This window comes from Hemitrygon akajei, chromosome 20, assembly GCF_048418815.1.
Source record: "Hemitrygon akajei chromosome 20, sHemAka1.3, whole genome shotgun sequence".
NCBI classification, from domain to species: domain Eukaryota; kingdom Metazoa; phylum Chordata; class Chondrichthyes; order Myliobatiformes; family Dasyatidae; genus Hemitrygon; species Hemitrygon akajei.
This window is the reverse complement of record NC_133143.1, coordinates 2,425,119-2,452,758: the sequence shown is the minus strand read 5'-3', so window position 1 is coordinate 2,452,758 and position 27,640 is coordinate 2,425,119. Positions and strand designations below refer to the sequence as shown.

General features: G+C 44.1%; 1 protein-coding gene across 2 annotated transcripts in view; it reads right to left on the bottom strand.

The window, feature by feature from the left end:
- trak1a (trafficking protein, kinesin binding 1a) overlaps positions 1–27,640 on the bottom strand; it is a 178,002-nt gene that overhangs the window by 99,486 nt on the left and 50,876 nt on the right. Inside the window, exon 1 of one of the 2 annotated variants that reach the window (XM_073072970.1) lies at positions 10,985–11,143. The exons of the other annotated variant lie outside the window; for it this stretch is intronic. Coding sequence (XP_072929071.1) covers positions 10,985–11,048 — 64 coding nt within the window. The 5' untranslated portion in view covers positions 11,049–11,143. Of the gene's footprint in view, positions 1–10,984; positions 11,144–27,640 lie in introns of those variants that run through there. 2 annotated transcript variants of the gene reach the window in all.

Here is a 27,640-nt window from a genome sequence, read left to right as displayed (position 1 = left end):
TTATCAGTCACTCATGTGACAGAAGTAATCAAGCCCTCGTCCTTCTGCACACCAACACTTGTTCACCATAGCCAGTTCTGTTCTTTTCATCCAGCTGAAGCCAAAGAATACCCAGCATCAGCTCCCCATCCTGTTCCTGACTGTCCCTGCAGAAGAACCACAAAGAACATATCTAATCCTATCTCTGACCCATGGCAACATGAAAGCAAAGTATTGGTTTCCACATAACTGCTAGCCAACCTATCACATTATCATCTTCAGATCCAACAACGCCAACACCTCTATTCAACAGCAATAATGTCGGCCAAGTAATTAGTACTGGCAATGTCAAGAGCAGGTAGTTAAGATTCATAACAAAGATTGTGATGCAGAACTCTTCAATTGATTGGATGATAACGGTTTGAAAGTTTAAAGTGCAACACCATCAGAACAAAGCAATCTGAAAAGAACGTCAGGATAAATTGGACAATTTTATGACTAATGAAGAATCCCAGCGCTGGGGCATTAACTATTTATTTTCTATATTTATTTACCAGCTTGATGATGGGATCAGGTGTACTTTAGCAACTTCTGTTCATGAATCAAAGACAGGTGGGTTTGCAAGTTGATGGAGAGGGATTACAGACTGGTTAAGTGAGTGGGTAAAAAGCTGGTAAATGAAGTAAAATGTGGGAACATATTTGTCCACTTTAGAAGGAAGAAAGAAAGTGTAAATTATTTAAATGGAGTGAGACTTTGAAGGACTAAATTTTGTGGAAAAATGGACAGGCATGACTTGTTTTGCTGGAGTAAGGGAGTCTGAGGGGTGACTGAATAGAAGAGTATAAGATTATGAGGGTCACAGACAGTCAGAATCTTTCCCCAGAGCAGGAGAAGCAAAAACAAGAGGGCACAGTTTGAAGGTATGAGGTAGGAGTTTTAAAAACAGACCTCAGGGGAAAGTTTTAATTTAAGTAATTAATAAATGGAAATGCTACCAGAGAAAGTAATGGAATCAGATACAATCAGTATTGCAAGAGGTATTTACACAGATATTTTGATAAGCAGGATAGAGTCTTAATGCAGGCAAATAGGATTAGGGTAGATGGGCAAAATTGTCAGCCTGGACATGGTGATTTGAAGGGCCCCTTTCTGAGATCTATTTCTCAATGACACAATAACACCTATCAAAGTCAACATGTTTCCCACTGAGGGATCACATGACCAGCGAGCACATGGGAAAACCACAACCTCCATCTCCCCACCATCTCTGAAACCAGTATGGGAAACGTTCACTGTACTCCCTCAGTGGTATGTATAACCATATTGTAGATGATTAGACCAAAACCATTCACAGTAGTCCCAATACACACTCACCAAGGCCCTATATAATGACAGGAGGATATAGGATCATATGACCATTAGATAGAGGAGCAGAATTAGGCCATTTGGCCCATTGAGTCTACATCACCAGTTCATCATGGCTGATGCACTTCCTTCTCAGCACCAACCTTCTGCCTTCTCCCCATATCCCTTCATTTCCTGAATAGTCAAGAATCTATCAACCTCTTCTTTAAATATACCCAATGATTTGGCCTCCACAGCCACCTGTGGCAACAAATTCCAGATTCCACACACTCTGGCTAAAGAAATCACTCATCAACTCCATTCTAAATGGACGTCCCCTATTCTGAGGCAGTGATCTGTGATCTTAGAAGCCCCGACCATAGAAAACATCCTCTCCATCGAGGCCTTTGAACATTCGATAGGTTTCAATGAGATCCCCCTAATTCTTCTGAATTCCAGTGAGTATAGGCCCAGAGCCATCAAATGCTCTTCATACACCGAGTCATTCAATCCTGGAATCATATAATAACCATATAAAAATTACAGCACAGCAACAGGCCATCTCAGTCCATCTAGTCTGTGCCGAACGCTTACTCTCACCTAGTCCCACCTACCTGCACTCAGCCCATAACCCTCCATTCCTTTCCTGTCCATATACCTATCCAATTATTTTTTAAATGACAAAATCGTCAAGGGTCTCGGCCCGAGACGTCGACAGTGCTTCTCCTTATAGATGCTGCCTGGCCTGCTGTGTTCCACCAGCATTTTGTGACCATTGTTCCTAGATCACTCTGTTCACTCTGTTCTACAAAATGATTCTAACTTCCTTTGAACCCTCTCCGATGTCACATCTTGTCTTACATAACTGCTCAGAATTCTCCAAGTGAGGCCTCACCAGTGCCTTATAAAACCCCAACATTACATCCTTGCTTTATATACTAGTCCACTCAACATTAATGCTAACATTGCATTTGCTTTATTCACAACTGACTCAACATGCAAATTAACCTTTAGGAAATCCTTCACAAAGCTTCCAAGTCCCTTTGCACCATGGATTTTTGAATTTTTTCACCATTAGAAAATAGTCTATGCTTTTATTTCTTCTACCAAAGTGCATGACTATACACTTCCCAACAATGTATTACATCTGCCATCTCTTTGACCACTCTCCTAATCTCTTCAAGTTGTTCTGTAGACTTCCTGCTTCCTCAACACTACCTGCCCCTCCACCTATCTTCGTATCGTCTGTACACATGGCCACAAAGACATCAATTCCATCATCCAAATCATTGACATTAGTGTAAAAACCAGTCCCAACAGAGGCCCCTGTGGAACACCACCAGTACTTGCAGCCAACTAGAAAAAAGCTCCCCTTAGTCCTGACGAAGGGTCTCGGCCCGAAACGTCGACATTGCTTCTCCCTATAGATGCTGCCTAGCCTGCTGTGTTCTACCAGCATTTTGTGTGTGTTATTGTTTGAATTTCCAGCATCTGCAGATTTCCTCGTGTTTGCCCTTTATTCTCACTCTTTTCCTCTTGCCAATCAGCCAATGTTCTATCCATGCTAGTATCTTTACTGTAATACCATGGGCTCTCAACGTTAAACATGCACCTTGTCAAAGGCCTTCTGAAAATCCAACTACACAACATCCACCTTCTTCTTTGTTTATCCTGCTTGTTATTTCTTCCAAGAATTCCAATAGATATGTCAGGCAAGATATTCCCTTACGAAAACTATGCTGACTTCAACCTATTTTATCATGTGCCTCCAAGTACTTCAAAACAACATTCTCAATAATCGACTCCAACATCTTCCCAACCACTAAGGTCAGACTAATTGGCCTATAGGATTTTTTTCATCTGCCTCTCTCCCTTCTTGAAGAGTGGAATTACATTTGCAATGTTCCAGTCCCCTGGAACCACGCCAGAATCCATTGATGCTTGAAAGATCATGACTAATGCTTCCACAATCTCTTCAGCCACTTCTTTCAGAATCCTAGGGTGTAGACTTATCTACTTTAAGATCTTTCAGTTTCCCAAGCACCTTCTCCCCAATAATAGCAAATGCACTCACTTCCACCCCCTGATACCCCCCCACCCCGAACTTCCGACATACTGCTAGTGTCTTCCACAGGGAAGACTGATGCAAAATACTTATTCAGTTTCTCTGCCATTTTCTTGTTCCCCATTACTATTTCTCCAGCATTATTTTCCAGGGGTCTGTTACCTATTGTCACCTCCCCTTTACAATTTATATATTTGAAGATACCTTTGGTATTCTCCTCAATATTATTGCCCAAGTTACTTTTGCATTCATCCCTTCCTTCTTTATGACTTATTTAGTTGTTTACTGTTGGTTTTTTAAATGTTCCCAATCACCCCAAACTTCCAACTAATTCTTGCTCTGTTATATGCCCTCTGTCTTTCATGTTGGCTTGACTTCTCTCGTCAATCAGTTGCATTGACTGATGATGGTGCAAAATTGTAGTCAATGGGATGAGATGCAGCTTAAAATGTGGACAAAATCAAGAAAGGTGAAAATAGGACTAAAGGTGTTATATTTGAATACATTCAGAGTACTAAATAGTGCAGATGAACTTGTAGCACAGTTGCAGATTGGCATGTATGATGTTGAGGTCATCACAGAATCGTGGCTGAAAAAAGATTATAGCTGGGAGCTTAACATCCAACAATACACATTTATTGAAAGGACAGGCAGGTAGGCAAAGGGGTTGGGGAGCTCTGTTGGTAAAAAAAAATGAAATCAAATCATTAGAAAGGGATGATAGGTTTGAAAAGTGTAGGATTGTTGTGGGTAGAACTAAGAAACTGCAAGGGTAAAAAAAAGACACTGATGAGAGTTATATACAAACCTCCGAGCAGTGGTAAAGATGTGGTCTACAAATTACAATGGGAGATGGAAAATGCACGTCAAAAGGGCAATGTTATGATAATCAGAGGAGATTTTAAAATGCAGGTTAATTTGGAAAATCAGGTTGGTGCTGGATCCTAAGAAAATAAATCTGTAGGAATTGACTATGAGATGGCTTTTTAGAGCAACTTGTGGTAGAGCCCACGAGGGGATCAGCTATTCTGGACTGGGTGCTGGGCAATGAATCAGAATTTGTTAAAGAGCTTAAGGTAAAGGAGCCCCAAGGAGCTCAGTGATTATAATTTGATAGAATTTACTCTGCAATTTGAGAAGGAGAAGCTAAGTCAGATGTATCAGTATTACAGTAGAGAAAAGGTTATTAGAGAGGCACGAGAGTGGAGCTGGCCAAAACTGATTGGAGGGCAACACTAGCAGGGATGAGAGCAGAGCTACAGTGGTTGGTGTTTCCAGCAGCAATTTGGGAGCCACAGAATAGATCATCCCAATGAAGTATTCTAAAGGCATGATTATGTAACGGTGATTGACAAGAGAATTCAAGCCAACATTAAAGACAAAGAGGGCATATAATAGAGCAAAAGTTAGGTGGAAGCTTGGGATGATTAGGAAGCTTTAAAAAAACCCAACAGAAGCAGTCTCACTACACACTGCCCCTGTTTATAAAACAACTACCACATCCTCAAAACTATCATTCTGCTTCCCATCCCCCTGCCAAATTAGCTTAAACCCTCCTGACCAGCTCTTTAGGCCAAGTGAGGAAATGTATTCACTCCTATGTTCAAGTCCAGTCGTAATGAAATTGCCCTACAATTTGCCCTTTTAGTCACTAACTGCAGCTGCATGTTGACCTTCACTAACTTCACATAATGTGAGGAGAAGACACATTAGAGAAAACATTCAATCAGCTCGGGACAGCAGCAACATAGCTGGCAGGACAATGCCGGACAGCTCAGTGACTTGGGTTCAATCCACAGATCTCTGGAGCTCTCTGACAGGTTCTTCATGATTATAGAGATTGTGTTTTGTCCCATATCCCAAATATCTAAACTGGTAGATCATTTGAAAATCATAAACTGCCCCCAGAGAGGGTCAGAATCTTCAACAGTTTTTAATTCAGAGCAAGAAGGCTGTGAATGAACTGCTGATTTTTCGGAGCGAAGGGAGTTTTTTACTACTCGGGTTAAAGAGAGGCGAGACTGCGCAGGCACATGACATCAGCCAGTTGAGTGCGAGAGGTTTAAAAAGACCGCCGTATCCAGCGGGCAGTGGAGTGAGAGGCAGCAGAGTGGTAGGGCTTTGGCTCAATGGGCTTAGGCGGTAACGGGACGAATCGAGATAGGAAGTGTTTGTGTGAGGCCAGTTTTCTGTGCTGTGTCAGGTGTGGGGGGTCCTGGAGTCTCCCAGCCTCCTGGATGGCCATATCTGCACCCGGTGTGTCGAGCTGCAGCTCCTGAGGGACCAAGTTAGGGAACTGGAGATGCAGCTCGGTGACATTCGCCTGGTCAGGGAGAGTGAGGAGGTGATAGAGAGGAGTTACAGGCAGGTGGTCACACCGGGGCCACGGGAGATGGACAAGTGGGTCACAGTCAGGAGGGGGAAGGGGAAGAGTCAGGTCCTAGAGAGTACTCCTGTGGCAGTACCCCTTGACAATAAGTACTCCTGTTTGAGTACTGTTGGGGGGGGAGGGGAGAACAGCCTACCTGGGGGAAGCCTCTGGCACAGATTCTGGCCCTATGGCTCAGAAGGGGAGGGAAAGGAAGAGGAAGGCAGTAGGGATAGGGGACTCTATAGTTAGGGGTCAGACAGGCGATGCTGTGGATGCAGGAAAGAAACTCGGATGGTAGTTTGCCTCCCAGGTGCCAGGATCTGGGATGTTTCTGATCGTATCCAAGATATCCTGCGGTGGGGAGAACAGCCAGAGGTCGTGGTACATATTGGTACCAATGACATAGGTAGGAAAAGGGAAGAGGTCCTGAAAGAAGACTACAGGGAGTTAGGAAGGAAGTTGAGAAGAAGGACCGCAAAGGTAGTAATCTCGGGATTACTGCCTGTGCCATGTGACAGTGAGAATAGGAATAGAATGAGGTGGAGGATAAATGCGTGGCTGAGGGATTGGAGCAGGGGTCAGGGATTTAGATTTCTGGATCATTGGGACCTCTTTTGGGGTGGGTGTGACCTGTACAAAAAGGACAGGTTGCACTTGAATCCCGGGGGACCAATATCCTGGCGGGGAAGACTACTGCTAAGGCTTGTGGGGACAGTTTAAACTAGAATTGTTGGTGGTTGGGAACCAAACTGAAGAGACTGGGGAAGAGGGGGTTAGAGAAAGCTTTTAAACAGTGTGAGAGGGAGGATAGGCAAGTGATAGAGAAGGGACGCGCTCAGACCGATGGTTTGAGATGTGTCTATTTTAATGCAAGGAGTGTTGTGAACAAAGCAGATGAGCTTAGAGCGTGGATCAGTACTTGGAGATGTGATGTGGTGGCCATTACAGAGACTTGGATGGCTCAGGAACAGGAATGGTTACTTCAAGTGCTGGGTTTTAGATGTTTCAGAAAGGACAGGGAGGGAGGCAAAAGAGGTGGGGGCATGGCGCTGTTGATCAGAGATAGTGTCACAGCTACAGAAGAGGTGGATGCCATGGAGGGATTCTCTACGGAGTCTCTGTGGGTGGAGGTTAGGAACAGGAAGGAGTCAATAACTTTAATGGATGTTTTTTTATAGGCCACCCAATAGTAACAGGGATATCGAGGAGCAGATAGGGAAACAGATCCTGGAAAGGTGTAATAATAACAGAGCTGTCGTAGTGGGAGATTTTAATTTCCCAAATATCAATTGGCATCTCCCTTGAGCAAGGGGTTTAGAAGGGGTGGAGTTTGTTAGGTGTGTTCAGAAAGGTTTCTTGACACAGTATGTAGATAAGCCTACAAGAGGAGAGGCTGTACTTGATTTGGTATTGGGAAATGAACCTGGTCAGGTGTCAGATCTCTCAGTGGGAGAGCATTTTGGAGATAGTGATCATAATTCTATCTCCTTTACAATAGCATTGGAAAGAGATAGGAACAGACAAGTTAGAAAAGCATTTAATTGGAGTAAGGGGAATTATGAGGCTATCAGGCAGGAGATTGGAAGCTTAAATTGGAAAAAAATGTTCTCAGGGGAAAGTACGGAAGAAATGTGGCAAACATTCAGGGGATATTTGTGTAGGGTTCTGTATAGGTACGTTCCAATGAGACGGGAGTTATGGTAGGGTACAGGAACTGTGGTGTACAAAGGCTGTAATAAATCTAGTCAAGAAGAAAAGAAAAGCTTACAAAAGGTTCAGAGAGCTGGGCAATGTTAGAGATCTATTAGATTATAAGGCTACTAGGAAGGAGCTTAAGAAGGAAATTAGGAGAGCCAGAAGGGGCCATGAGAAGGCCTTGGCGGGCAGAATTAAGGAAAACCCCAAGGCATTCTACAAGTATGTGAAGAGCAAGAGGATAAAATATGAAAGAATAGCACCTATCAAGTGTGACAGTGGGAAAGTGTGTATGGAACCGGAGGAAATAGCAGAGGTACTTAATGAATACTTTACTTCAGTATTCACTATGGAAAAGGATCTTAGTGATTGTAGCAATGATTTCAGCAGACTGAAAAGCTTGAGCATGTAGATATTAAGAAAGAGGATGTGCTGGAGCTTTTGGAAAGCATCAAGTTGGAGAAGTTGCCGGGAGCGGACAAAATGTACCCTACGCTACTGTGGGAGGCGAGGGAGGAGATTGCTGAGCCTCTGGCGATGATCTTTGCATCATCAATGGGACAGGAGAGGTTCCAGAAGATTGGAGGGTTGCAAGTGTTGTTCCTTTGTTCAAGAAAGGGAGTAGAGATAGCCCAGGAAATTATCGACAGTGAGTCTTACCTCAGTGGTTTTTAAGTTGATGGAGAAGATCCTGAGAGGCAGGATTTATGAACATTTGGAGAGGTATAATATGATTAGGAGTAGTCACCATGGCTTTGTCAAAGGCAAGTCATGCCTTACGAACCTGATTGAATTTTTTGAGGATGTGACTAAACACATTGATGAAGGTAGAGCAGTAGATGTAGTGTATATGGATTTCAGCAAGGCATTTGATAAAGTACCCCATGCAAGGCTTATTGAGAAAGTAAGGAGGCATGGGATCCAAGGGGACATTACTTTGTGGATCCCGAACTGGCTTGCCCACAGAAAGCAAAGAGTGGTTGTAGACTGGACATATTCTGCATGGAGGTCAGTCAGCAGTGGAGTGACTCAGGGATCTGATCTGGGACCCTTACTCTTCAAGATTTTTATAAATGACCTGGATGAGGAAGTGGAGGGATGGATTTGTAAGTTTGCTGATGACACAAAGGTTGGAGGTGTTGTAGATAGTGTGGAGGGCTGTCAGAGGTTACAGCAAGACATTGATAGGATGCAAAACTGGGCTGAGAAGTGGCAGATGGAGTTCAACCCAGATAAGTGTGAAGTGGTTCATTTTGGTAGGTCAAATCTGATGGCAGAATATGGTATTAATGGTAAGACTCTTGGCAGTGTGGAGGATCAGAGGGATCTTGGGGTCTGAGTCCATAGGACGCTCACAGCAGCTGTCAGGTTGACTCTGTGGTTAAGAAGGCGTACGGTGTATTGGCCTTCATCAATCATGGAATTGAATTTAGGAGCTGAGAGGAAATGTTGCAGCTATATAGGACCCTGGTCAGACCCCAATTGAAGTACTGTGCTCAATTCTAGTCGCCTCACTACAGGAAGGATGTAGAAACCATAGAAAAGGTGCAGAGGAGATTTACAAGAATGTTGCCTGGATTGGGGAGCATGCCTTATGAGAATAGGTTGAGTGAACTCGGCCTTTTCTCCTTGAAGCGACGGAGATTGAGAGGTGACCTGATAGAGGTGTACAAGATGATGAGAGGCATTGATCATGTGGGATAGTCAGAGGCTTTTTCCCAGGGCTGAAATGGTTGCCACAAAGTGCTGGGGAGCAGGTACAGAGGAGATGTCAGGGTAAGTTTTTTTACTCAGAGAGTGGGGAGTGCATAGAATGGGCTGCCGGCAACGGTGATGGAGGCGAATACGATGGGGTCTTCTAAGAGACTTCTGGATAAGTACATGGAACTTAGTAAAATAGAGGGCTCTTGGTAAGCCTAGTAATTTCTGAAGTAGGGACATGTTCAGCACAACCTTGTGGGCCGAAGGGCCTGTATTGTGCTGTAGGTTTTCTATGTTTCAGAAGCTCTGGGGAGCTGATGGCTATGTGCAGAGAATACAATAGGATTAATGTCGGATTGACATCGGGTTGATACGGACTCGATGGAGCAAGGGCCTGTTTCATTCTGTGTGACTCCAAGGCTTCAGTGCAATGCAATCTGAAAACCTCAGATCTTAATATTGGAGCAGGAATATAATACATCTGATCAACAAATCTCTTCCTCACCAGAGCCTTCAATTCACTTTGTTAAGGGTTCGTCTGATCAGTGGAGAACAGTAGGAGTGAACTTTACAACTTCTAATTTCCAACAACTCCATTTAGAACTGAAATATAAAATATAATCAACTGATAAAATGGAGTTACTTTGAAGATTTTAGAAAACAGTATTGGATGGTTCTACGCTCCATACTTACCCAGGAAAATTGGTCTTTTCTGTCACCTCTTCATAAAATGAAGTGTATTAAACAGGTAGTATAACATATGTAAGATCCATATATATCAGCAATATCCATGTCAGGATGCAAGTTTGAAGATCACAATTTGTTCAAATATTTAAGCATAATAGTGCAAAAACACAAGTAATGTCAGTAATGCTTTAAAATCAATTTTCCGTTATTAAGGCAAAACAACATTGTGTTGAACATAATTATTACCCAATTAATACCCTTACAGCCAGTAATTAAATGATTCAGCAGTAATGCATCCCATAAAACAGTTTATAAAGACATTTGTGTCCTTACTCCTGAACAACATCACATGAGATAGTGTTGCATCAGAACCAGACAGAATGTTGGGAACGGGTCTGTGATTAACATCCTGAGGTTCTACCATTCTGTCATTTTCCCTCAGTTACAATACCAATGTGTTAAACAGACATGAAGTCTAAATTACAACCAAATTGCAAAAACAAAACCTCATCAATTTTATTTTATTGGAGGCATTTTGCTGGTTAATTGAAGTAATTATTTAATAGGCACTTCGATAAAAAGATTTTCCACACATTATGCACGTGGTAATTTACGGTACACAGAAAGCAAATAATTTACAATACTTTCCATGCCACAATGAAATAAAGATATCTTTAATTAGTGCTGATATAGTCCTAGGTTTTGACTCCCTTTTGGTATTTGTATCACTTGTTTTGCAGTTTTATTCAATTAAATTAAGATGAGAGTTTTTTAAACTGTGAAATGGTGTACAAAACACTTTGCCTAATTTATATTATTTTGCCTTCTTTTATTCTGCATCTTGCTCTGTTCTCAAGAACCGAACTTACATTATGCAAGACTTTGAAATTAAGCTCCCAATGTCAGCAACTGTATTTTCACACACAATGTAGACAAATTTACATTATAATGTAGACAAATGCCACTCATTCTCAGCACCATCACGCCCCGTTAAAACTGCTTTGCCTGCTGACATTCAGCATCACCGATGAACCCAGCAGCAAAGCTTCTCGCTGCACGGAATGCAGCTGTGCAACTCCCTTCTCCTACACCCACTGCAGCTTTTAATGGAACCGGAACAAACACGAAAGCATAATTACCATCAGCACACTCTTCATAGTACCAGTCAAGCTCGTAATAGTCTTCTTTCACAAACCTCTGCATGCTTAATGCCCTTCAAGAAAGGTCCAGCTATTTTGCATGTTGAGTAGAAGAGAGGCTTAACTGGGCCAGTCTGCCAGAGCTGCGCTGGGAGGCAGCAAGATGCCAAGTGATCGGCACATAGCCAAATGGTACCATGTAAAAAAAGGGGAGAGACCGAGAAAGAGATGCTCAAGCAACAATTTTAGACAGGAAGGGAGGGGTTAGAAGAATTGCATTTGTCTGTCAGGAACTCCAGCCACAGACAGAGCAGTGAATGCCTTTAATTGAGGGATACTGATGGGAGTTTGAGAAACATCCTATCAGCTTGAATCAGTCTGCTTCATTCTGCTTGCGTCAGAGACACACACCACTGCTGAGCTGTAACTGACTGGCTGAAAGCAAGCCATCTCATTTATAGCTGCTTTCCAAAGGAACCTGTACAGAGATGCTGTAGGGGAAACACAGGCATCTTCCTCCGCCTTGTCAATGTGCGAGGCAATGAATGTATTAAAAGATTCACCTTTACAGAAATCTGAAGGAATGGAAGTGAAATGCCAACGCTGGAAACGGCAAGTACAGATACAGTTTTCTTCCTTCATACTCTCATGAGAGCAGGAAATTAACGTATGGTCAACCATCCTGTTTATTATGTTAATAGTACTGTTACACAAGCTCATTTTCTTATGGTCAGAATTCTATGTATTATGTTAATAGTACTGTTATATAAGTTCCCAGAGCTGTCCTGTGAAGTGGATCTCGACAATTAACCCTAACCCTCAGCAGCTGGGTATGTCCAGCATTCTGTCTCAGTTCATATTTTCAGTACCTTGCCTTTACGCAATGAATGGAGAACATGTAGCATATAACGGTACGGTATAGCACAGGAACAGGCTTTTTGGCCTGCAAAGATGTGCCAAAGCAACTAAATTAATAATCAAACCTTCAAGTTAATTGTCACTTAACTATATAAAACCATACAATGTACAGTATATAGAAATGTTGTCTCATTTCTCTGAACCAGAGTGTAAAGCACAATAGTACATATAACACACGATTACTTATGAAGTTAAGGCTGAAATCTACAGATAAATCACACATAAATAACAAACTGAAATGCATGAATATTAAATATTGTAAGGTACAGAACCAGATTAAACAGTGACACTTTGTATACAATGCAGCAGGGAATTCAGAAGCCTAATGAACACATACAAACAAGCTGATGAACTCAGCAGATCGGGCAGCATCCGTTGACCGCTCATTTCAACGGATGCTGCCCAACCTGCTGAGTTCATCCAGCTTGTTTGTACGTGTTGATTTGACCACAGCATCTGCAGTGTACTTTGTGTTCAGAAGCCTAATGGCCTGGCCAACTGAACTAATCTCTTCTGCCTTCACAATGTCCATATCCTTCCATTTTCCTCACATTCATGAGCCCATCTAAAGTCCCTAACGCACCTGCCTGCTCTGGAAGGCAGTGTGAAAATGTACCCCTTCTCACCCTAAATGCACTGTCTGTCTGCTCTATCTACCTGCCTCTCATAATCTCCCCTCAGCCCTTGCCACTCCAGAGAAAACAATCCAGATTTGTTCAACCTCTTGTTATAGCACATGCCCGCTAACCTAGGCAGCATCCTGGTAAACCTCTTCTGCACTCTCTCCAAACCCTCAATATTCTTCCTATAAGCAGTACTCCAGATGCTGCCTAACTAGAGTTTTATAAAGCTACAACTTCCTGACTTTGAACTCAATGTCTTCAATAATAAAGGTAAGCATATCATATGCTTTCTTAACCACCTTATCAAACCACATAGCCACTTCCAGGAAACTATGAAGTTGGACCCCAAGATCCCTCGACGTATCAACACTGTTAAGGATCTTGCCCCTTACAACGTACTGTCTCTTTACATTTGACCTACCAAGGTGTACCATTTCACATTTGGCCGGGTTAAATTTCATCCACCAGTTCTCCGCCCATATCTGCAATTGATCTATATTCTGTTGTGTTTTTTTTTTGCAGTCTGCTATGGCATCCAGAACACCACCAATCTTCACATCAACTGCAGACTTACTAATCCACCTATCTACATTTTCATCCAGGTCATTTATATACATCACAAATAGCAGAGGTTCCAGTACAGATCCCTGCAGGACACCACTAATCACAGACCTCCAACTAGAATAAGTCCATTTGACTACAATCATCTGTCTCCTGTGAGCAAGCCAGTTCTGAACACAAAAGGCAAAGTCAACATGGATCCCATGCACCTTCATCTTCTGAATGAGGAACCTTGTCAAACACCTTACTAAAATCCATGTAGACAACATCCACAGCTCTACCTTCATCACCTCATCAAAAAACTGTATCAAGTTGGTAAGACACAAGTTGCCCCATAAATAGCTATGCTGACTCTCCCTAATAAGGCTATGGTTTTCGAAATGTTCATGAATCCTATCTCTAAGAATTCTCTCCAGTGACTTCCCTACTGACCACAGAATTCCCTACTGTTCTGAGACTGACTAGTTTATAGTTTTCAGGATTATTGCTGGCTACTTTTTAATGGAATAATGGAACAACATTAGGTACGCAACACAAAGAAATTGGTCAAGGCCCTAAAAACCTCATCTCTTGCCTCTCAATAGCCTGGGGATTTATCCACCATAATGCTCTTTAAGACACTCAACACTACCTCTTCCTTTACCTCAAAATGCTCTAGCGTATTACTACATCCAGCACTGATCTCCTTATCCTCCACATCCTTCTCCTTGGTAAATAATGATCTCAGCACTCATTAAGGACCTTGCCCACATCCTCCAAATCCAAGAAACATGTTGCCACCTTTATCCTTGAGTGGTCCTACTCTCCCCCGAGTTATCCTCTTGCTCTTGACATATACATGGATTGCATTGAGATTCTCCTTAAGCCTGTTTTTCATTGCCCCTCCTGACTTTCCTAATTCCACCTTAACATTCTTTAAAAAACCCAAAACTACTTCCTCCATTACCTGGAAATGCCCTAGCATATTACTACACTCAGCACTGACCTCCCTTATCCTCCACATCCTTCTCCTTGGTAAATACTGATCTTAGTACTCATTAATGACCTCACCCACATCCCCCATTTATCCTTCAGTGGCCCTTCCCTCTTCCTAATTATCCTCTGCTCTTGATGCATGTATAGAATGCCTTAGGATTCCCTTTAATCCTACTTGCCAGAGATTTTTCATGGCCCCTCCGAATTTTCCCAATTCCCTTCTTGAATTTGTTTCAGATTTCTTTAAACTCCTCTAGGGCTCTGTTTGATTCTAGCTTCCCAAGCTTTATCCTTTTTCGTCCTTAAGTTCATCACCCTCTTGACTTCCAAGCTTCCTCTACCTTGCCATCCTTGTCCTTACTTCTGAATGGAATACCTGTCCGGTACTTTGTGCAGTCAGCCTTTAAATGCCCTCTACATGGAGGGTTAACACATGGTTGCATTGGTTATATCTTCTACATTACCACTGTGGCCATGGAACCAAAGTGTACCATTGGTTTTAAAGCAGGGGTGTCAAACTCATTTTAGGTCATGGGCCGGATTGAGCAAAATGCAGCTTCATGCGGGCCGGATCAGTCGGACGCGTGCAAACGCAGCTTTCGTTGCCTCCGTTTTTTCAGTCTGCTCTCATGCGTCTCAGTCTCTGCTATAACTACAAAGTGTGTCACTTTACAAATTCCGTTTCTTATGAAGAAGACTGCCGAGCAAGACTGCCGAATAAACACTAAAAACCCTGAAAACCTGGTACCTGAATAAACTCAGCATTAGCCATATCATACGCCATAGGTGCTTCGATTACTGGGGCCAGCTTTAATAGTAATTAGATATTATCTCGCGGGCCAAAGATAATTCCACTGCGGGCCGGATTTGGCCCGCGGGCCTTGAGTTTGACATATGTTTTAAAGGACACAGGAACGTATTAAAAGGCACTATGGAACTTCAAGTCTGTTTTTTGGCTCATTTAATCCCAGCACTGCTGTGGATTGATGAGGCAGCTCACAAGTGAGAGTTAGGGGCAGTCCGTCAAGAAAGTATTGTTGTCCTAGTTGACACAGCACGGAATTGAACCTGAGAACTCAAATAGTCCTCTAAGCACCTCACCAGATGATCAGCTGCTTCTGCTTCTGGTTTCTTCCGGATGTGAGTGATGTGCATGTAGAATTACTGCCACCCAGCCATTTGTATCATCAGTGCTGCCCCTTCATCTCCTCTTTGCTGAAATCCTTCAGACAACTGTGCTCATCTGCTCCATTCCTCCCTGCAAATGATTCTCTCCCAGGTGTCCATCAACTCCTTTTACCATTAGCCTACCCCATGGGGTAATTTGCCGTGGCCAATTAATTTACCAGTGCGTCTTACCATAGCTACAGTCTTCCCCTCGTTTATGAAAGCCAAACTTAGGATACTCTTAGATAGGAATGAACTCCCGTAAGATTATTAAATTCAAAAGTCTGATGCATGCTCAGTTTACTCCTGCAAATGGTAGAACCACTCCCCCCCCCCCCCCCCCACACTTTCAGTAACTTTTCTTTCTGTATTAGTCTCAAGTACTTTGGATGCCATTCATTGCAAGGTTGCAGAGCTATGGTTACCATATTGGGTGATTTTTGAGCATTTTCTGACCTGTGGTTAAAATTGACTGTCTGTAGCATCACAACCTGCTTGTTCCTGGGCAGTGGCCTGTTCATGCTTTACTCAGTGCCTTCAGCACAATGAACAATGCAGTGACCCACAACAGTGTAGAATAAATGAATGGATCAGTGTAGAATTCAATGTGCTTTCTAGTTAAATGCCACACCTCAGATCATTGAATGGTGCTGATAAAGTTCTCCTTTACCAGGCACATAAAGGACCAGATAAACTTATTTGAGTGAGAGCCAGTAAGAGCAGCCCCCATGGTCTAGTTCCTCATACTTTGATTGCAGCCACGCCCTGTTACTAAAGGGAATTTTCCATTTACAGCAATTTGATCCTTCATCAAACCTTAATGCTTAAGTGTTCACAAAAAATATCAAGAGCGGAAGATGCAGTTTGCCATTATGCTTGCGTCTCAGATTCCTGAATGCAAGCATATCAAATGAAAACCACAAAATGACATGACCTGAACATTAACACCTGTTTCATATGCCTGTCCTTCCATAGATATGGTCCCCCATCTTAAACCTTCTGCAATTTTCAACTCTTCCAATTCTGATCTCTCAGTCATCCATGAATTTAATCATTCCACCATCACAGTACATTCATCAAACAAAACACTGAATACTGAGTACCAGAGCTTGGATACACGTCGTAGCTGTACAAGGCACTGGTAAGGCCACACGTGCTATTTCGTCTGCAGTTCCCATCACCCTGCTATAGGAAGGGTGTCATTAAATTGGAGAGGGGGCAAAAAGATTCATGAGCACATGGATGGGACTGAAGGGCTGGAAAGGCTAGAAATATTCTGGGACTGAGGGGTGCCCTAATCGAGGCTGTCCTTGTATAAATGGGAATAAAGTGAATCGCCACAGTCTTTTCCTCAGGGTAGAGGATTTATAACGAGACAGCATTGGCTTAAGGTGAAAGGGAAAAGATTTAGATTCAAAAATATGTATAAATTCTACCACCTGGAGGTTCGTCTGCTCACAGGCAGCCTCAAGCTGGAAATCCAAAAGAACCCAATTCAAAAAAATATGAACATCCAATGCGCAGAGAGAGGAGGAGGGAAAAACACTAATCGTGCAAACAATAAAAGCAAACAACAGCATTCTGAACCAAATTGAGTCCATAAACCCAAATCTCAGAGCAGCTGGAGGAGGATCATAACCTCGGTATCAGAAGAGACCCAGGGATAAAACATGGGGAGTGGTGTGTAATGGGACACGCCGGAGGTTATGTGGGGAGTGGTGTGTAATGGGACACGCCGGAGGTTATGTGGGGAGTGGTGTGTAATGGGACACGCCGGAGGTTATGTGGGGAGTGGTGTGTAATGGGACACGCCGGAGGTTATGTGGGGAGTGGTGTGTAATGGGACACGCTGGAGTAGAGGTGGGGTGTGTAATGGGACACGACGGAGATTATGTGGGGAGTGGTGTGTAATGGGACACGACGGAGGTTATGTGGGGAGTGGTGTGTAATGGGACACGCCGGAGGTTATGTGGGGAGTGGTGTGTAATGGGACACGCCGGAGGTTATGTGGGGAGTGGTGTGTAATGGGACACGCCGGAGGTTATGTGGGGAGTGGTGTGTAATGGGACACGCCGGAGGTTATGTGGGGAGTGGTGTGTAATGGGACACGCCGGAGGTTATGTGGGGAGTGGTGTGTAATGGGACACGCCGGAGGTTATGTGGGGAGTGGTGTGTAATGGGACACGCCGGAGTAGAGGTGGGGAGTGGTGTGTAATGGGACACGCCGGAGTAGAGGTGGGGAGTGGTGTGTAATGGGACACGCCGGAGTAGAGGTGGGGAGTGGTGTGTAATGGGACACGCCGGAGTAGAGGTGGGGAGTGGTGTGTAATGGGACACGCCGGAGTAGAGGTGGGGAGTGGTGTGTAATGGGACACGCCGGAGGTTATGTGGGGAGTGGTGTGTAATGGGACACGCCGGAGTAGAGGTGGGGAGTGGTGTGTAATGGGACACGCCGGAGTAGAGGTGGGGAGTGGTGTGTAATGGGACACGCCGGAGTAGAGGTGGGGAGTGGTGTGTAATGGGACACGCCGGAGGTTAGGTGGGGAGTGGTGTGTAATGGGACACGCCGGAGGTTAGGTGGGGAGTGGTGTGTAATGGGACACGCCGGAGGTTAGGTGGGGAGTGGTGTGTAATGGGACACGCCGGAGGTTAGGTGGGGAGTGGTGTGTAATGGGACACGCCGGAGGTTATGTGGGGAGTGGTGTGTAATGGGACACGCCGGAGGTTATGTGGGGAGTGGTGTGTAATGGGACACGCCGGAGGTTATGTGGGGAGTGGTGTGTAATGGGACACGCCGGAGGTTATGTGGGGAGTGGTGTGTAATGGGACACGCCGGAGGTTATGTGGGGAGTGGTGTGTAATGGGACACGCCGGAGGTTATGTGGGGAGTGGTGTGTAATGGGACACGCCGGAGGTTATGTGGGGAGTGGTGTGTAATGGGACACGCCGGAGGTTATGTGGGGAGTGGTGTGTAATGGGACACGCCGGAGGTTATGTGGGGAGTGGTGTGTAATGGGACACGCCGGAGGTTATGTGGGGAGTGGTGTGTAATGGGACACGCCGGAGGTTATGTGGGGAGTGGTGTGTAATGGGACACGCCGGAGGTTATGTGGGGAGTGGTGTGTAATGGGACACGCCGGAGGTTATGTGGGGAGTGGTGTGTAATGGGACACGCCGGAGGTTATGTGGGGAGTGGTGTGTAATGGGACACGCCGGAGGTTATGTGGGGAGTGGTGTGTAATGGGACACGCCGGAGGTTATGTGGGGAGTGGTGTGTAATGGGACACGCCGGAGGTTATGTGGGGAGTGGTGTGTAATGGGACACGCCGGAGGTTATGTGGGGAGTGGTGTGTAATGGGACACGCCGGAGGTTATGTGGGGAGTGGTGTGTAATGGGACACGCCGGAGGTTATGTGGGGAGTGGTGTGTAATGGGACACGCCGGAGGTTATGTGGGGAGTGGTGTGTAATGGGACACGCCGGAGGTTATGTGGGGAGTGGTGTGTAATGGGACACGCCGGAGGTTATGTGGGGAGTGGTGTGTAATGGGACACGCCGGAGGTTATGTGGGGAGTGGTGTGTAATGGGACACGCCGGAGGTTATGTGGGGAGTGGTGTGTAATAGGACACACTGGAGTAGAGGTGGGGAGTGGTTTGTAATGCAGCACACTGGAAGTGAGGTGGGCCCTGATGTGTAATGGGGCACACTGGAATAGAGGTGGGGAGTGCTGCGTAATGGGAGACTACCCCCACCCCTTTGCCCAGAGAGCGTGGGGCATGGAACTTACTGCCTAAGAGGATAAGAGAGGCAGAGATCCTCCCCACTGTTAAGTAGTTCCTGATCACAGGTCTATGGAGCCAGTGGTGATCAGCAGGATCCAGCCAGGAGACTTTTTGCAACCAACAAGGACAACAAATTGTCTCTTTTAGTGTTTGTGATTCAAAAAGCTGAAGGTGATTTAGTGCTTTAATAAGTACAATTTCATACATGATATCTGATCTTGGTAGTTTATCAGTAGCAGCCAAATGAACAAAAGCCCTGCTCCTGTAACCCAGCCACAGGCACTGGCTAGTTTTCCGAATATTTCAGGCCAGTAAACCGGGGCTCCAAAGTTTTCACATTAACCAAACGGGGAAAATCAGCTGAGAAAACAATCAGAATCTTTGTCCAGTGAAAGCAATGGGCCATAAATGATCAGATAATCACTTCAGCACCCTTGTCTTAAGAAGTACTGGCTATGTAAATGGTTGGTGAGATGTGGACTCAGTTTGATTAGGAACATCCACTTGTGAAATTTAATAAGTGTTTTCATCAACCATCAAGCTCTTGATCAAAACATAAGCCTAATGCGTTAGTCTATTCAACAAGTTCTCTTTGATGAAGGGAAACATTGGCTCTGTGACATACAAAACTGTGGTAACTCTGAAGAGCCAATCAGCCATTACTCTAGCCAGTGAAAGTGCAGGCTAGACTTTGTAAGGTCACAAACTCCATTTCAAGCAGCCAGAGCATTTCTCAACAGCCTGAAGTATAAAAGCTCACACGAACAAATGCAGAATTTGCAGTAAGCAAATGCAAAAAACTCAGAATTTTGCATGACAAAACCAATATTCTATTCACTAACTTCCTTATCACTGCAACTTCCCAGGCTTGGCTGCAAAATCTATTTCCAGACAAGAGCCACATTCACCATGGCGCCAGGATGCTGCCCTGAGCCCGAAATCCCTGGTCCAAGTGGCCACATCACTTGCCCCAGTTTTTACAGACAGACTGTCCACGTCCAGGCCTGGGCCATTTCCTGATGTGTTCTCACCAGATTCTATTCACAGCAGTGCTGTTAGCTAGACCTCTCTGGACAGAGACTGCAGCAATGATTTATTTTACCATTGATTCCATTCCCCTGTCATACCAAGACAGACATTGTGCAATAGTATGCAATGTACCAACGTAGAGGAAAACATTTCCACAAGAGAATGGAAGGCCAGACACTGCCTTCTTCCTGGTCCCATGGATGCCACATTACCACACGTGGACACATACAGAGTCTGAATTTTGCATCTTTCCATCCATCCACTGCGTACACAGTTCAAAGTAAATTTATTAACATATATGCCACCATATGCCGAGATTCATGCTCTGATGGGCATTCACAGTAAATACTAAGCACTCCAATGACTCTCAAGATGACAAGTAAACAAACTCTGGAACATTTTCCCAGCAAAAACATCGCAGAGAAACAAACCACATTGTACACATTTGTCAAGGAAATCTGCAAGTAGATTACCAAAGGTAAATACTTTTTAAATCTCACGTGCAGAAGTAGCTCACTTCAGATGACATAAATGAGAACGATGGAGTGGCCCAGTGGCTGAGAAAAGGCTGCGACCTCCAGCATCATCTGTGTGGAGTCTGAACGTTCTCCGTGACAGTCTGCGGCTTTACGCTGGGTGCTCCAGCTTCAACCGCGGCAGTCGGAGCTCGGGTGAAAAATAAAGGAGTAGAGGAGAGAGCTTTACAAGTCAGAGCTTCAGAGCTTGAACGGGGCCAACTGCAGTTTGGGATTCATTAGCAACGTCAAATAAAAATAAGGCAGGAACAACTGTTGGAGCAGAGCACCCTTAGAGCGGGGAGACCTTCGGTTTTGGCTGAACAGGCTTGGGCAGGCAAGTACCTGGTAAGCTTATTCTTCTTTATTCTCCATTCCTTGAATGTTAGGGCACGGTAACAGCAGTGAAAGTGACTCAAGTGGGGGGGAAGAGCGACTGACCCCAAGGGGTGGGGGGGGGGGGGGGTGCAGGTGAACGTCTCCAGGGATGGGGGTGGCAGGGAGAACGACTGACTCTGGGGGATGGGGGGGGGGGGGGAGGAGAGCGACACCGGTGGGGGGGGGGGGGGGGGGATGACTGACTCCAGTGGGGTTGGGGGGGGGGGGGTGAACGATTCCGGGTGGGGGGGAGGGCGAACTATCCCGGGGGTGTTGGAAGAACGACCCTGGGGAGGGGGGGTGAATGACACCACGAGGGGGTGAACAGGGAGGGGGTTGTGAACGACACCTTGGAGGGGGTGGTGAATGACACCCGGGGAGGGGGAATTTTGTGGAAGATGTGAGAATTCTGGGAGCCCAACAGCCTCTCAGATAACCACACCTGCACCAAGAGCATCAGGACACCTCCCCAGAGAACGTGTTGAAGAACTGGAGCTGCTGCTCGACAACGTTTGGTTGATATGGGAGAAATGCTAGGTAGGAGCTACAGGAATATAGCTGCCCCTAACGTAAGTGGGTGTCTGCCAACAGAAGGAAGGGAATTGGGCAGCCAGTGCAGGAAACCCCAGAGGTCATTCCCCTCAATACCAAGTATACCATTTTGGACCTGTTGAGGGGGACAATCTACTTGAGGGAGGCAATCTCTGGCTTGGACTTCCATAAGACCTTTGACAATGTGCTACACATGAGCCCATGGTACAAGACCAATAAAGCATTGAATGATTGGTAGGGGGCAAAGAGTGGAAATAAAGAGAGCCTATCCCATTGGCTGACAGTCACAACTGTCTGTGTTGGGACCACTTGTTTTTTGCATTATACGTCAAATATTTGGATGACAGAATAGATGGCCTTGTAGCCAATTTTGTGGACGATACGAAGATAGGTGTCGGGACAGGTAGTGTTGAATAAACAAGGATGCTATAGAAGGACTTGGACAGATGAGGAGGATGGGCCAAGAAGTGGCAGATGAAGTGTTGGGAATTGTATGGTCATTCCCTTTGGTAGAAGTAGTAGAAGTGTAAACCATTTTCTAAATCAAGAGAAAATTCAAAAATCTGAGACGCAAAGGGACTTGGGAGTCTTTGTGCAGGATTTGCTAAAGGTTAATTTGCAGTTGGTTGTGAGGAAGCCCAATGTAATGTTAGCATTCATTTCAAATTGTGAACACACAGAATATAAAAGCAAGAATATAATGTTGGGGCTTCATAAGGCACTGGTAAAGACTGGCTTGAAGTATTGTGAGCAGGTTTCTGCCCCTCATCGCAGAAAGGATGTGCTGAGATTGGAGAGTGTTCAGAGGAGGTTCATGAAAATGATTCTGGGAATGAAAGGGTTAACATATGAGGAACAACTGATGGATCTGCACCTGTACTCCCTGGAATGAGGGGTGGAGCATTGAAACCAATCTAATATTGAAAGGGTTTGATAGAGTGGAGGTGATGTTTCCTATGTGGGGAGTCTAGGACCAGAGGGTACAGCCTCAGAATAGAGGGAGGTCCATTTTGAACAGAGAAGAGGAGGAATTTCTTTAGCTAGGGAGTGGTTACTCCATGGAATACATTGCCACTGACAGTTGTGGAGGCCAAGTCACTGAGAATACTTACAGCAGAATTTGATAGGTTCTTGATTAGTCAGGGCATGAGGGGTTACAGGGAGAAGACAGGGTATTGGGATTGAAAGGGAAATGGATTAGCCATGATGAAATGGCACAGCAGACTTAATGGGCCAAATGGCCTGCCTCTGCTCCTATATCCTATAGTCTTATGGCCTTAAGTTAGAGGAGTAGACAATACGTTTTGTGGATGTGATACAGACACCCAGATGATATATTGCCTCTCAGATGCCAGGGTCAGGGATGCCCTGGATTGGGTTCACAGCATTCTAAAGGGGGAGGGTGAGCAGCAAGACGACTTGGTACATATCAGCATCAATGGCATAGATCGAAAAAATGAGGTGGTCCTGAGGAGAGAATTCAGGGAGTTAGGTAGAAAGTTGAAAACGAGACCTCTAGGGTGGTTATCTCTGGATTGCTGCCTGTGGCACGCATTAGTGAGGGTAAGAATAGGACGATTTGTCAAATGAATTCCTAGCAAGGGAAAGGTTTCAGATTTCTAGATTATTGGGATCTCTTTTCAGGAAGGTATGACCTGAACACAAGGGAAGCTGGAGAGGTCATAATGGAGGACAGGAAAATGGCAAACTAACTGAAAAAGTACTTTACACCAATTTTCACTCTGGAAGACACTAGCAGTGTGCCAAGACTTCTGAGAGTGTCAGGCGCAAAAGTGAGCACAATGACTGTTACTTGGAAAACAGAAAGCTCTGAAGTTAGATGAGTCAACTATACCCCAGGGTTCAGAAAGGGGTTGCTGATGAAATTGTGGAGGCATTATAAATGATCTTTTAAGAATCAATAGGTTCTGGCATGGTTCTGGAGGTCTGGAAAATTGCAAACATCACTCCAAGGAGGGAGAAAGGCAAAAGAAATGAAATTATAGGCCAGTTAGCCTAACCTCAGTGGCTGGAAAGATATTGGAGTCAATTGTTAAGGATATGGCTTTGGGGCACATGATAAAATAAATTGAAGTCAGCATGGTTTCCTTCAGGGAAAATCTTGCCTGACAAATCTGTTGGAATTCTTTGAAGAATAATGAGCAGGATAAACAAAGGTGAATCAGTGGATTCTGTATATCTGGATTTTAAGAATGCCTTTGACAAGGTGTTGTACATGTGGCTGCTTAACTAGATAAGAGACCTTGGCATTACTTAAGAGAAAATAGTATGGATAGAGTATTGGCTGATTAACAGGAGGCACAGAGTGGGAATAAAGCAAGCCTTTTCTGATTGGCTGCCAATGACTAGTCATGATCCACAGAAGTCTGTGTTGGGACCACTTCTTTATACACTGTATATCAATGATTCGGATGATGGAATTGATGGCTTTGTGGCTAGGTTTGTATATGGTACAAAGAAAGGTGGAGGGGCAGGTAGTGTTGAGGAAGCTGGGAGGTAGAAGGACTTGGACGGATTAGGAGAATGGACAAGGAAGAGGCAGATGGTATACAGTGTCAGGAAGTGTATGGCCATGCATTTTGGTAGAAGGAACAAAAGCATAGACTATTTTCTGAACAGGGACAAAATTTTTAAAATCCGAGGTGCAAAGGGACTTGGGAGTCCTCGAGGACTCCCTAAAGGTTAACTTGCAGGTCAAGTCAGTGGTGAGAAAAACAATGCAAGAGGACTGGGATATATAAGCAAGGATGTTAAATTGAGGCTTTATAAGGTACCAATGTGGCCTCACTTGGAGTATTGTGAGTAGTTTTGGGCCCTTTAACTAAGAAAGGATGCTGACATTGGAGAGAACCCAAAGGAGGTTCATGAATATGATTCCGGGAATGAAAAGTTTATCAATATGAAGAGTTTTTGTATTTCTCTGGGCCTGCACTTGCTGGAATTTTGAAAAATAAAGGGGGGGGGGGTGGAGTCTGATTGAAACCTATTGAGTGTTGAAGGGCCTCAATAGAGTTGACGTGGAGAAGATGTTTCCTATGGTGGGGATTCTAGGAGCAGAGGACACAGCCTCAGAATATTGGGACATCCATTAGAACAGAGATGAGGTGGTTTCTTTAGCCAAAGGTTGGTGAATCTGTGGAATTCACTGACACAGGCAGCTGTGGAGGCTGAGTCATTGAATCTATTTCAGACAGAGATTCTTGATAAATCAGGGTGAGAAGAGTTATGGGGAGAATGGTGCTGAGAGAGAAATGGATCAGCCATGATCAAATGGTGAAGCAGACTTGATGGGCCAAATGGATTAATTCTGCTCCTTTATCTTCTGACCCACGTCAAACCCTCCAGCAGCCAAAAAATCCACTTTGTGTTGCAGATTGGAAATAAAATAAAACTTCTATTTGTTTACTTGAAAAGGTCAAAGATCATTTACAGAAAAAGATCAAACTAAATAATGGCTCTGAGGTAGCATCTGATACCAAGTCCATACTTCGAACAACCTTCCTGCATGAAGAGCACGAGGTGCAGATTGCACCACTGAATCTCCTGCAGAACAATGTAAAGCAGTGAAATATCTTCATCTGCCCAGCTCACGGACAATTTTTTGTTTATTCCTGGCTTGTTCGCAGTTCAATCAGCTGTACTTATATTGTCTCAATCTGAAACATGGGCAGAAGTAACATGAGTAGAATTAGGCCATTTGGCCCATCGAGTCTGCTTGCCATTTCATCATTTCTGATCCAATTTTCCTCTTAGCCTCAATCTTGTATCTTCTCCTTGTATCCCTTCATGCCCTGACCAATCAAGAATCTCTCCCTTACCTATACATAAAGACTTGGCCTCCACAACTGCCAAAAATTCCACAGATTCACCACTCTCTGGCTAAAGAAACTCCTCGTCTCCATTTTAAAAGGATGCTCCGCTACTCTGAATCTGTGTCCTATACTTTCAGACTCTCCCACCGAAGGAGACATCCTCTCCACTTCCACTCTATCAAGGCAACTTCACTATTCCATAGATTTCAATGAGGCCCCCATCATTATTCTGAATTCTTGTGAATACAGGACCAGAGCCATCAAGCACTCTTCATATGGCAAGTCTTTCCATCCTGGAATCATGTTCATGAACTTCTTTTGAAGCTTCTCCAGTTCCAGCACATCCTTTCTTAAGACAAGGACCCCAAAACAGCTCACAATGCTCCAAGTGAGGCCTCACCAGTGCTTTATGAAGTCTAACATTTCATCCTTGCTTTTATATTCCAGTCCTCTTGAAATGAATGCTAACATTGCATTTGCCTTCCTCACCACAGACTCGACCTGCAAATAAACCATTAGGGAAATCTGCACAAGGACTCCCAAGTCCCATTGCACCTCAGTTTTTGTATTTTCTCTTCATTTGGAAAATAATCAACCTTTTCATTTCTTCTACGAAAGTAAATGACTTACACTTCTTGAGATTCCATCTGTCACTTTCTTGCTCATTCTCCTAATCTAAGTCCTTCTGTAGCCTCTCTACTTACTCAAAACTTCTTGCCCCACTGCTTATTTTCGTATCGTCTGCAAACTTCACAACAAAGCCATCGATTCCATCATCCAAATCATTGATATATGATATTAAACATCCAATATTAAAGAAACAAATTAGCTTTAATGATCATGTGTGCAACACAGTCCAAGGATGTGCTGGGGGCAGCCCACAAGTGTCGCCTTGCTTCTGGTGCCCCGGTAAGATTCTGATACAATTTTTCTATTTAACTTTGTTACTTTTAAAAGAAATTCTCTGTAAAGTGTCCTTGATGATATGTGCTGCAGAGAGAGCACAGTGCATTGAATGAACAAGAGGTCCATCACATTTCCCAGCAAATAATGTCAGCGGAAACTCAGTGAACACACCCTCACCTCAGAGTCTGGCCAACTCGGGGGCAGGACTGAGGGAGCCCAGCACAAGAGCAGGGATCATCTTTGGATGAGGTTTAACAATTATACCCAGACTATCTGCTGGAGATGAGAGCTGGGGAATCAAATTATTTCATGTGTTCAAAACAAATAGCTCCTTAGTCATTGTGAGATAAAGGCTGAATGATTCACAGGTCAAAACAAGTTGTGAATTAACATCCCTTTGGTTTTGTTTTACTACTGTCAATATAATCAATAGATAAGAATTTTAATCATTGAATTTTAATCATTAAATTTTAATCATACCATATTGAAGCATTGCCCAAACTCCTTGTGTGCACTTCAGTACAAAATGTCAATCAGTTACACTTGGAGTTAAATGAAGTTCAGCCTGAAGAAGTCAAATTCAAGTAGAAAAACAGATTTTCACTACCTTGGGTCATGGTGCTCAACAATCAAAGAGACACTTGACAGTGCAGTGATCAATGAAACAGGGGGTGATCTCATAGAAGTATCCAGGACATATTCAAGGAGCAGTGACTCAAAAAGGCGGCATCAATCATTGAGGACCTCATCAGCCAGGAGCTGCCCTCTCCTCATTGCGATCATCAGAAAGGAGATCCAGAAACCTGAAGGCACATACTCAATGATTCAGGAACAGCTTGCCTCTGCCATCTGATTTCTGAATGGACATTGAACCCATAAACATTACCTCACTAATTTTTAAATTTTTTTGCATCACTATTTAATTTAACTCTTTAATAGTCATACTGTTAATTTACATTTTTCCTCTATTATTATGTATTGTACTGCTGCCACAAATTTAACAAATTTCAAGGTATATGCCAGTGATATTAAACCTGATTCTGAAGTTTATGAAAGACACAGGTAAGGTTGAGGTTAGGATATTTTTGTATCAAAGAGGGTGTAGGTTTAAGGTGAGAGGAGAAAGTTTTAAGAGGATCTGAGGAGTAAGTTTTTCCCCACACAGATGGAGTCAGGGATTATTTCCGTGCTGCACAACTCTGCCACTCGAGGATATCAGTGGCACTGGTCTGGACTTGCCTGCTGTAATAATGGGAAATTGCCAACTTTCACCGTTGTCACTCAGGGAATCAACATCAACTTTCAGTGCTCTCAGGTGCAAAATTAGAAGCAGAAATTGACTTTGCTTACAGTAATAACATGCAACCTTGCTGGACATGTTGCATCTACACTCAGGTACAATTTAATGAAAAGTGCA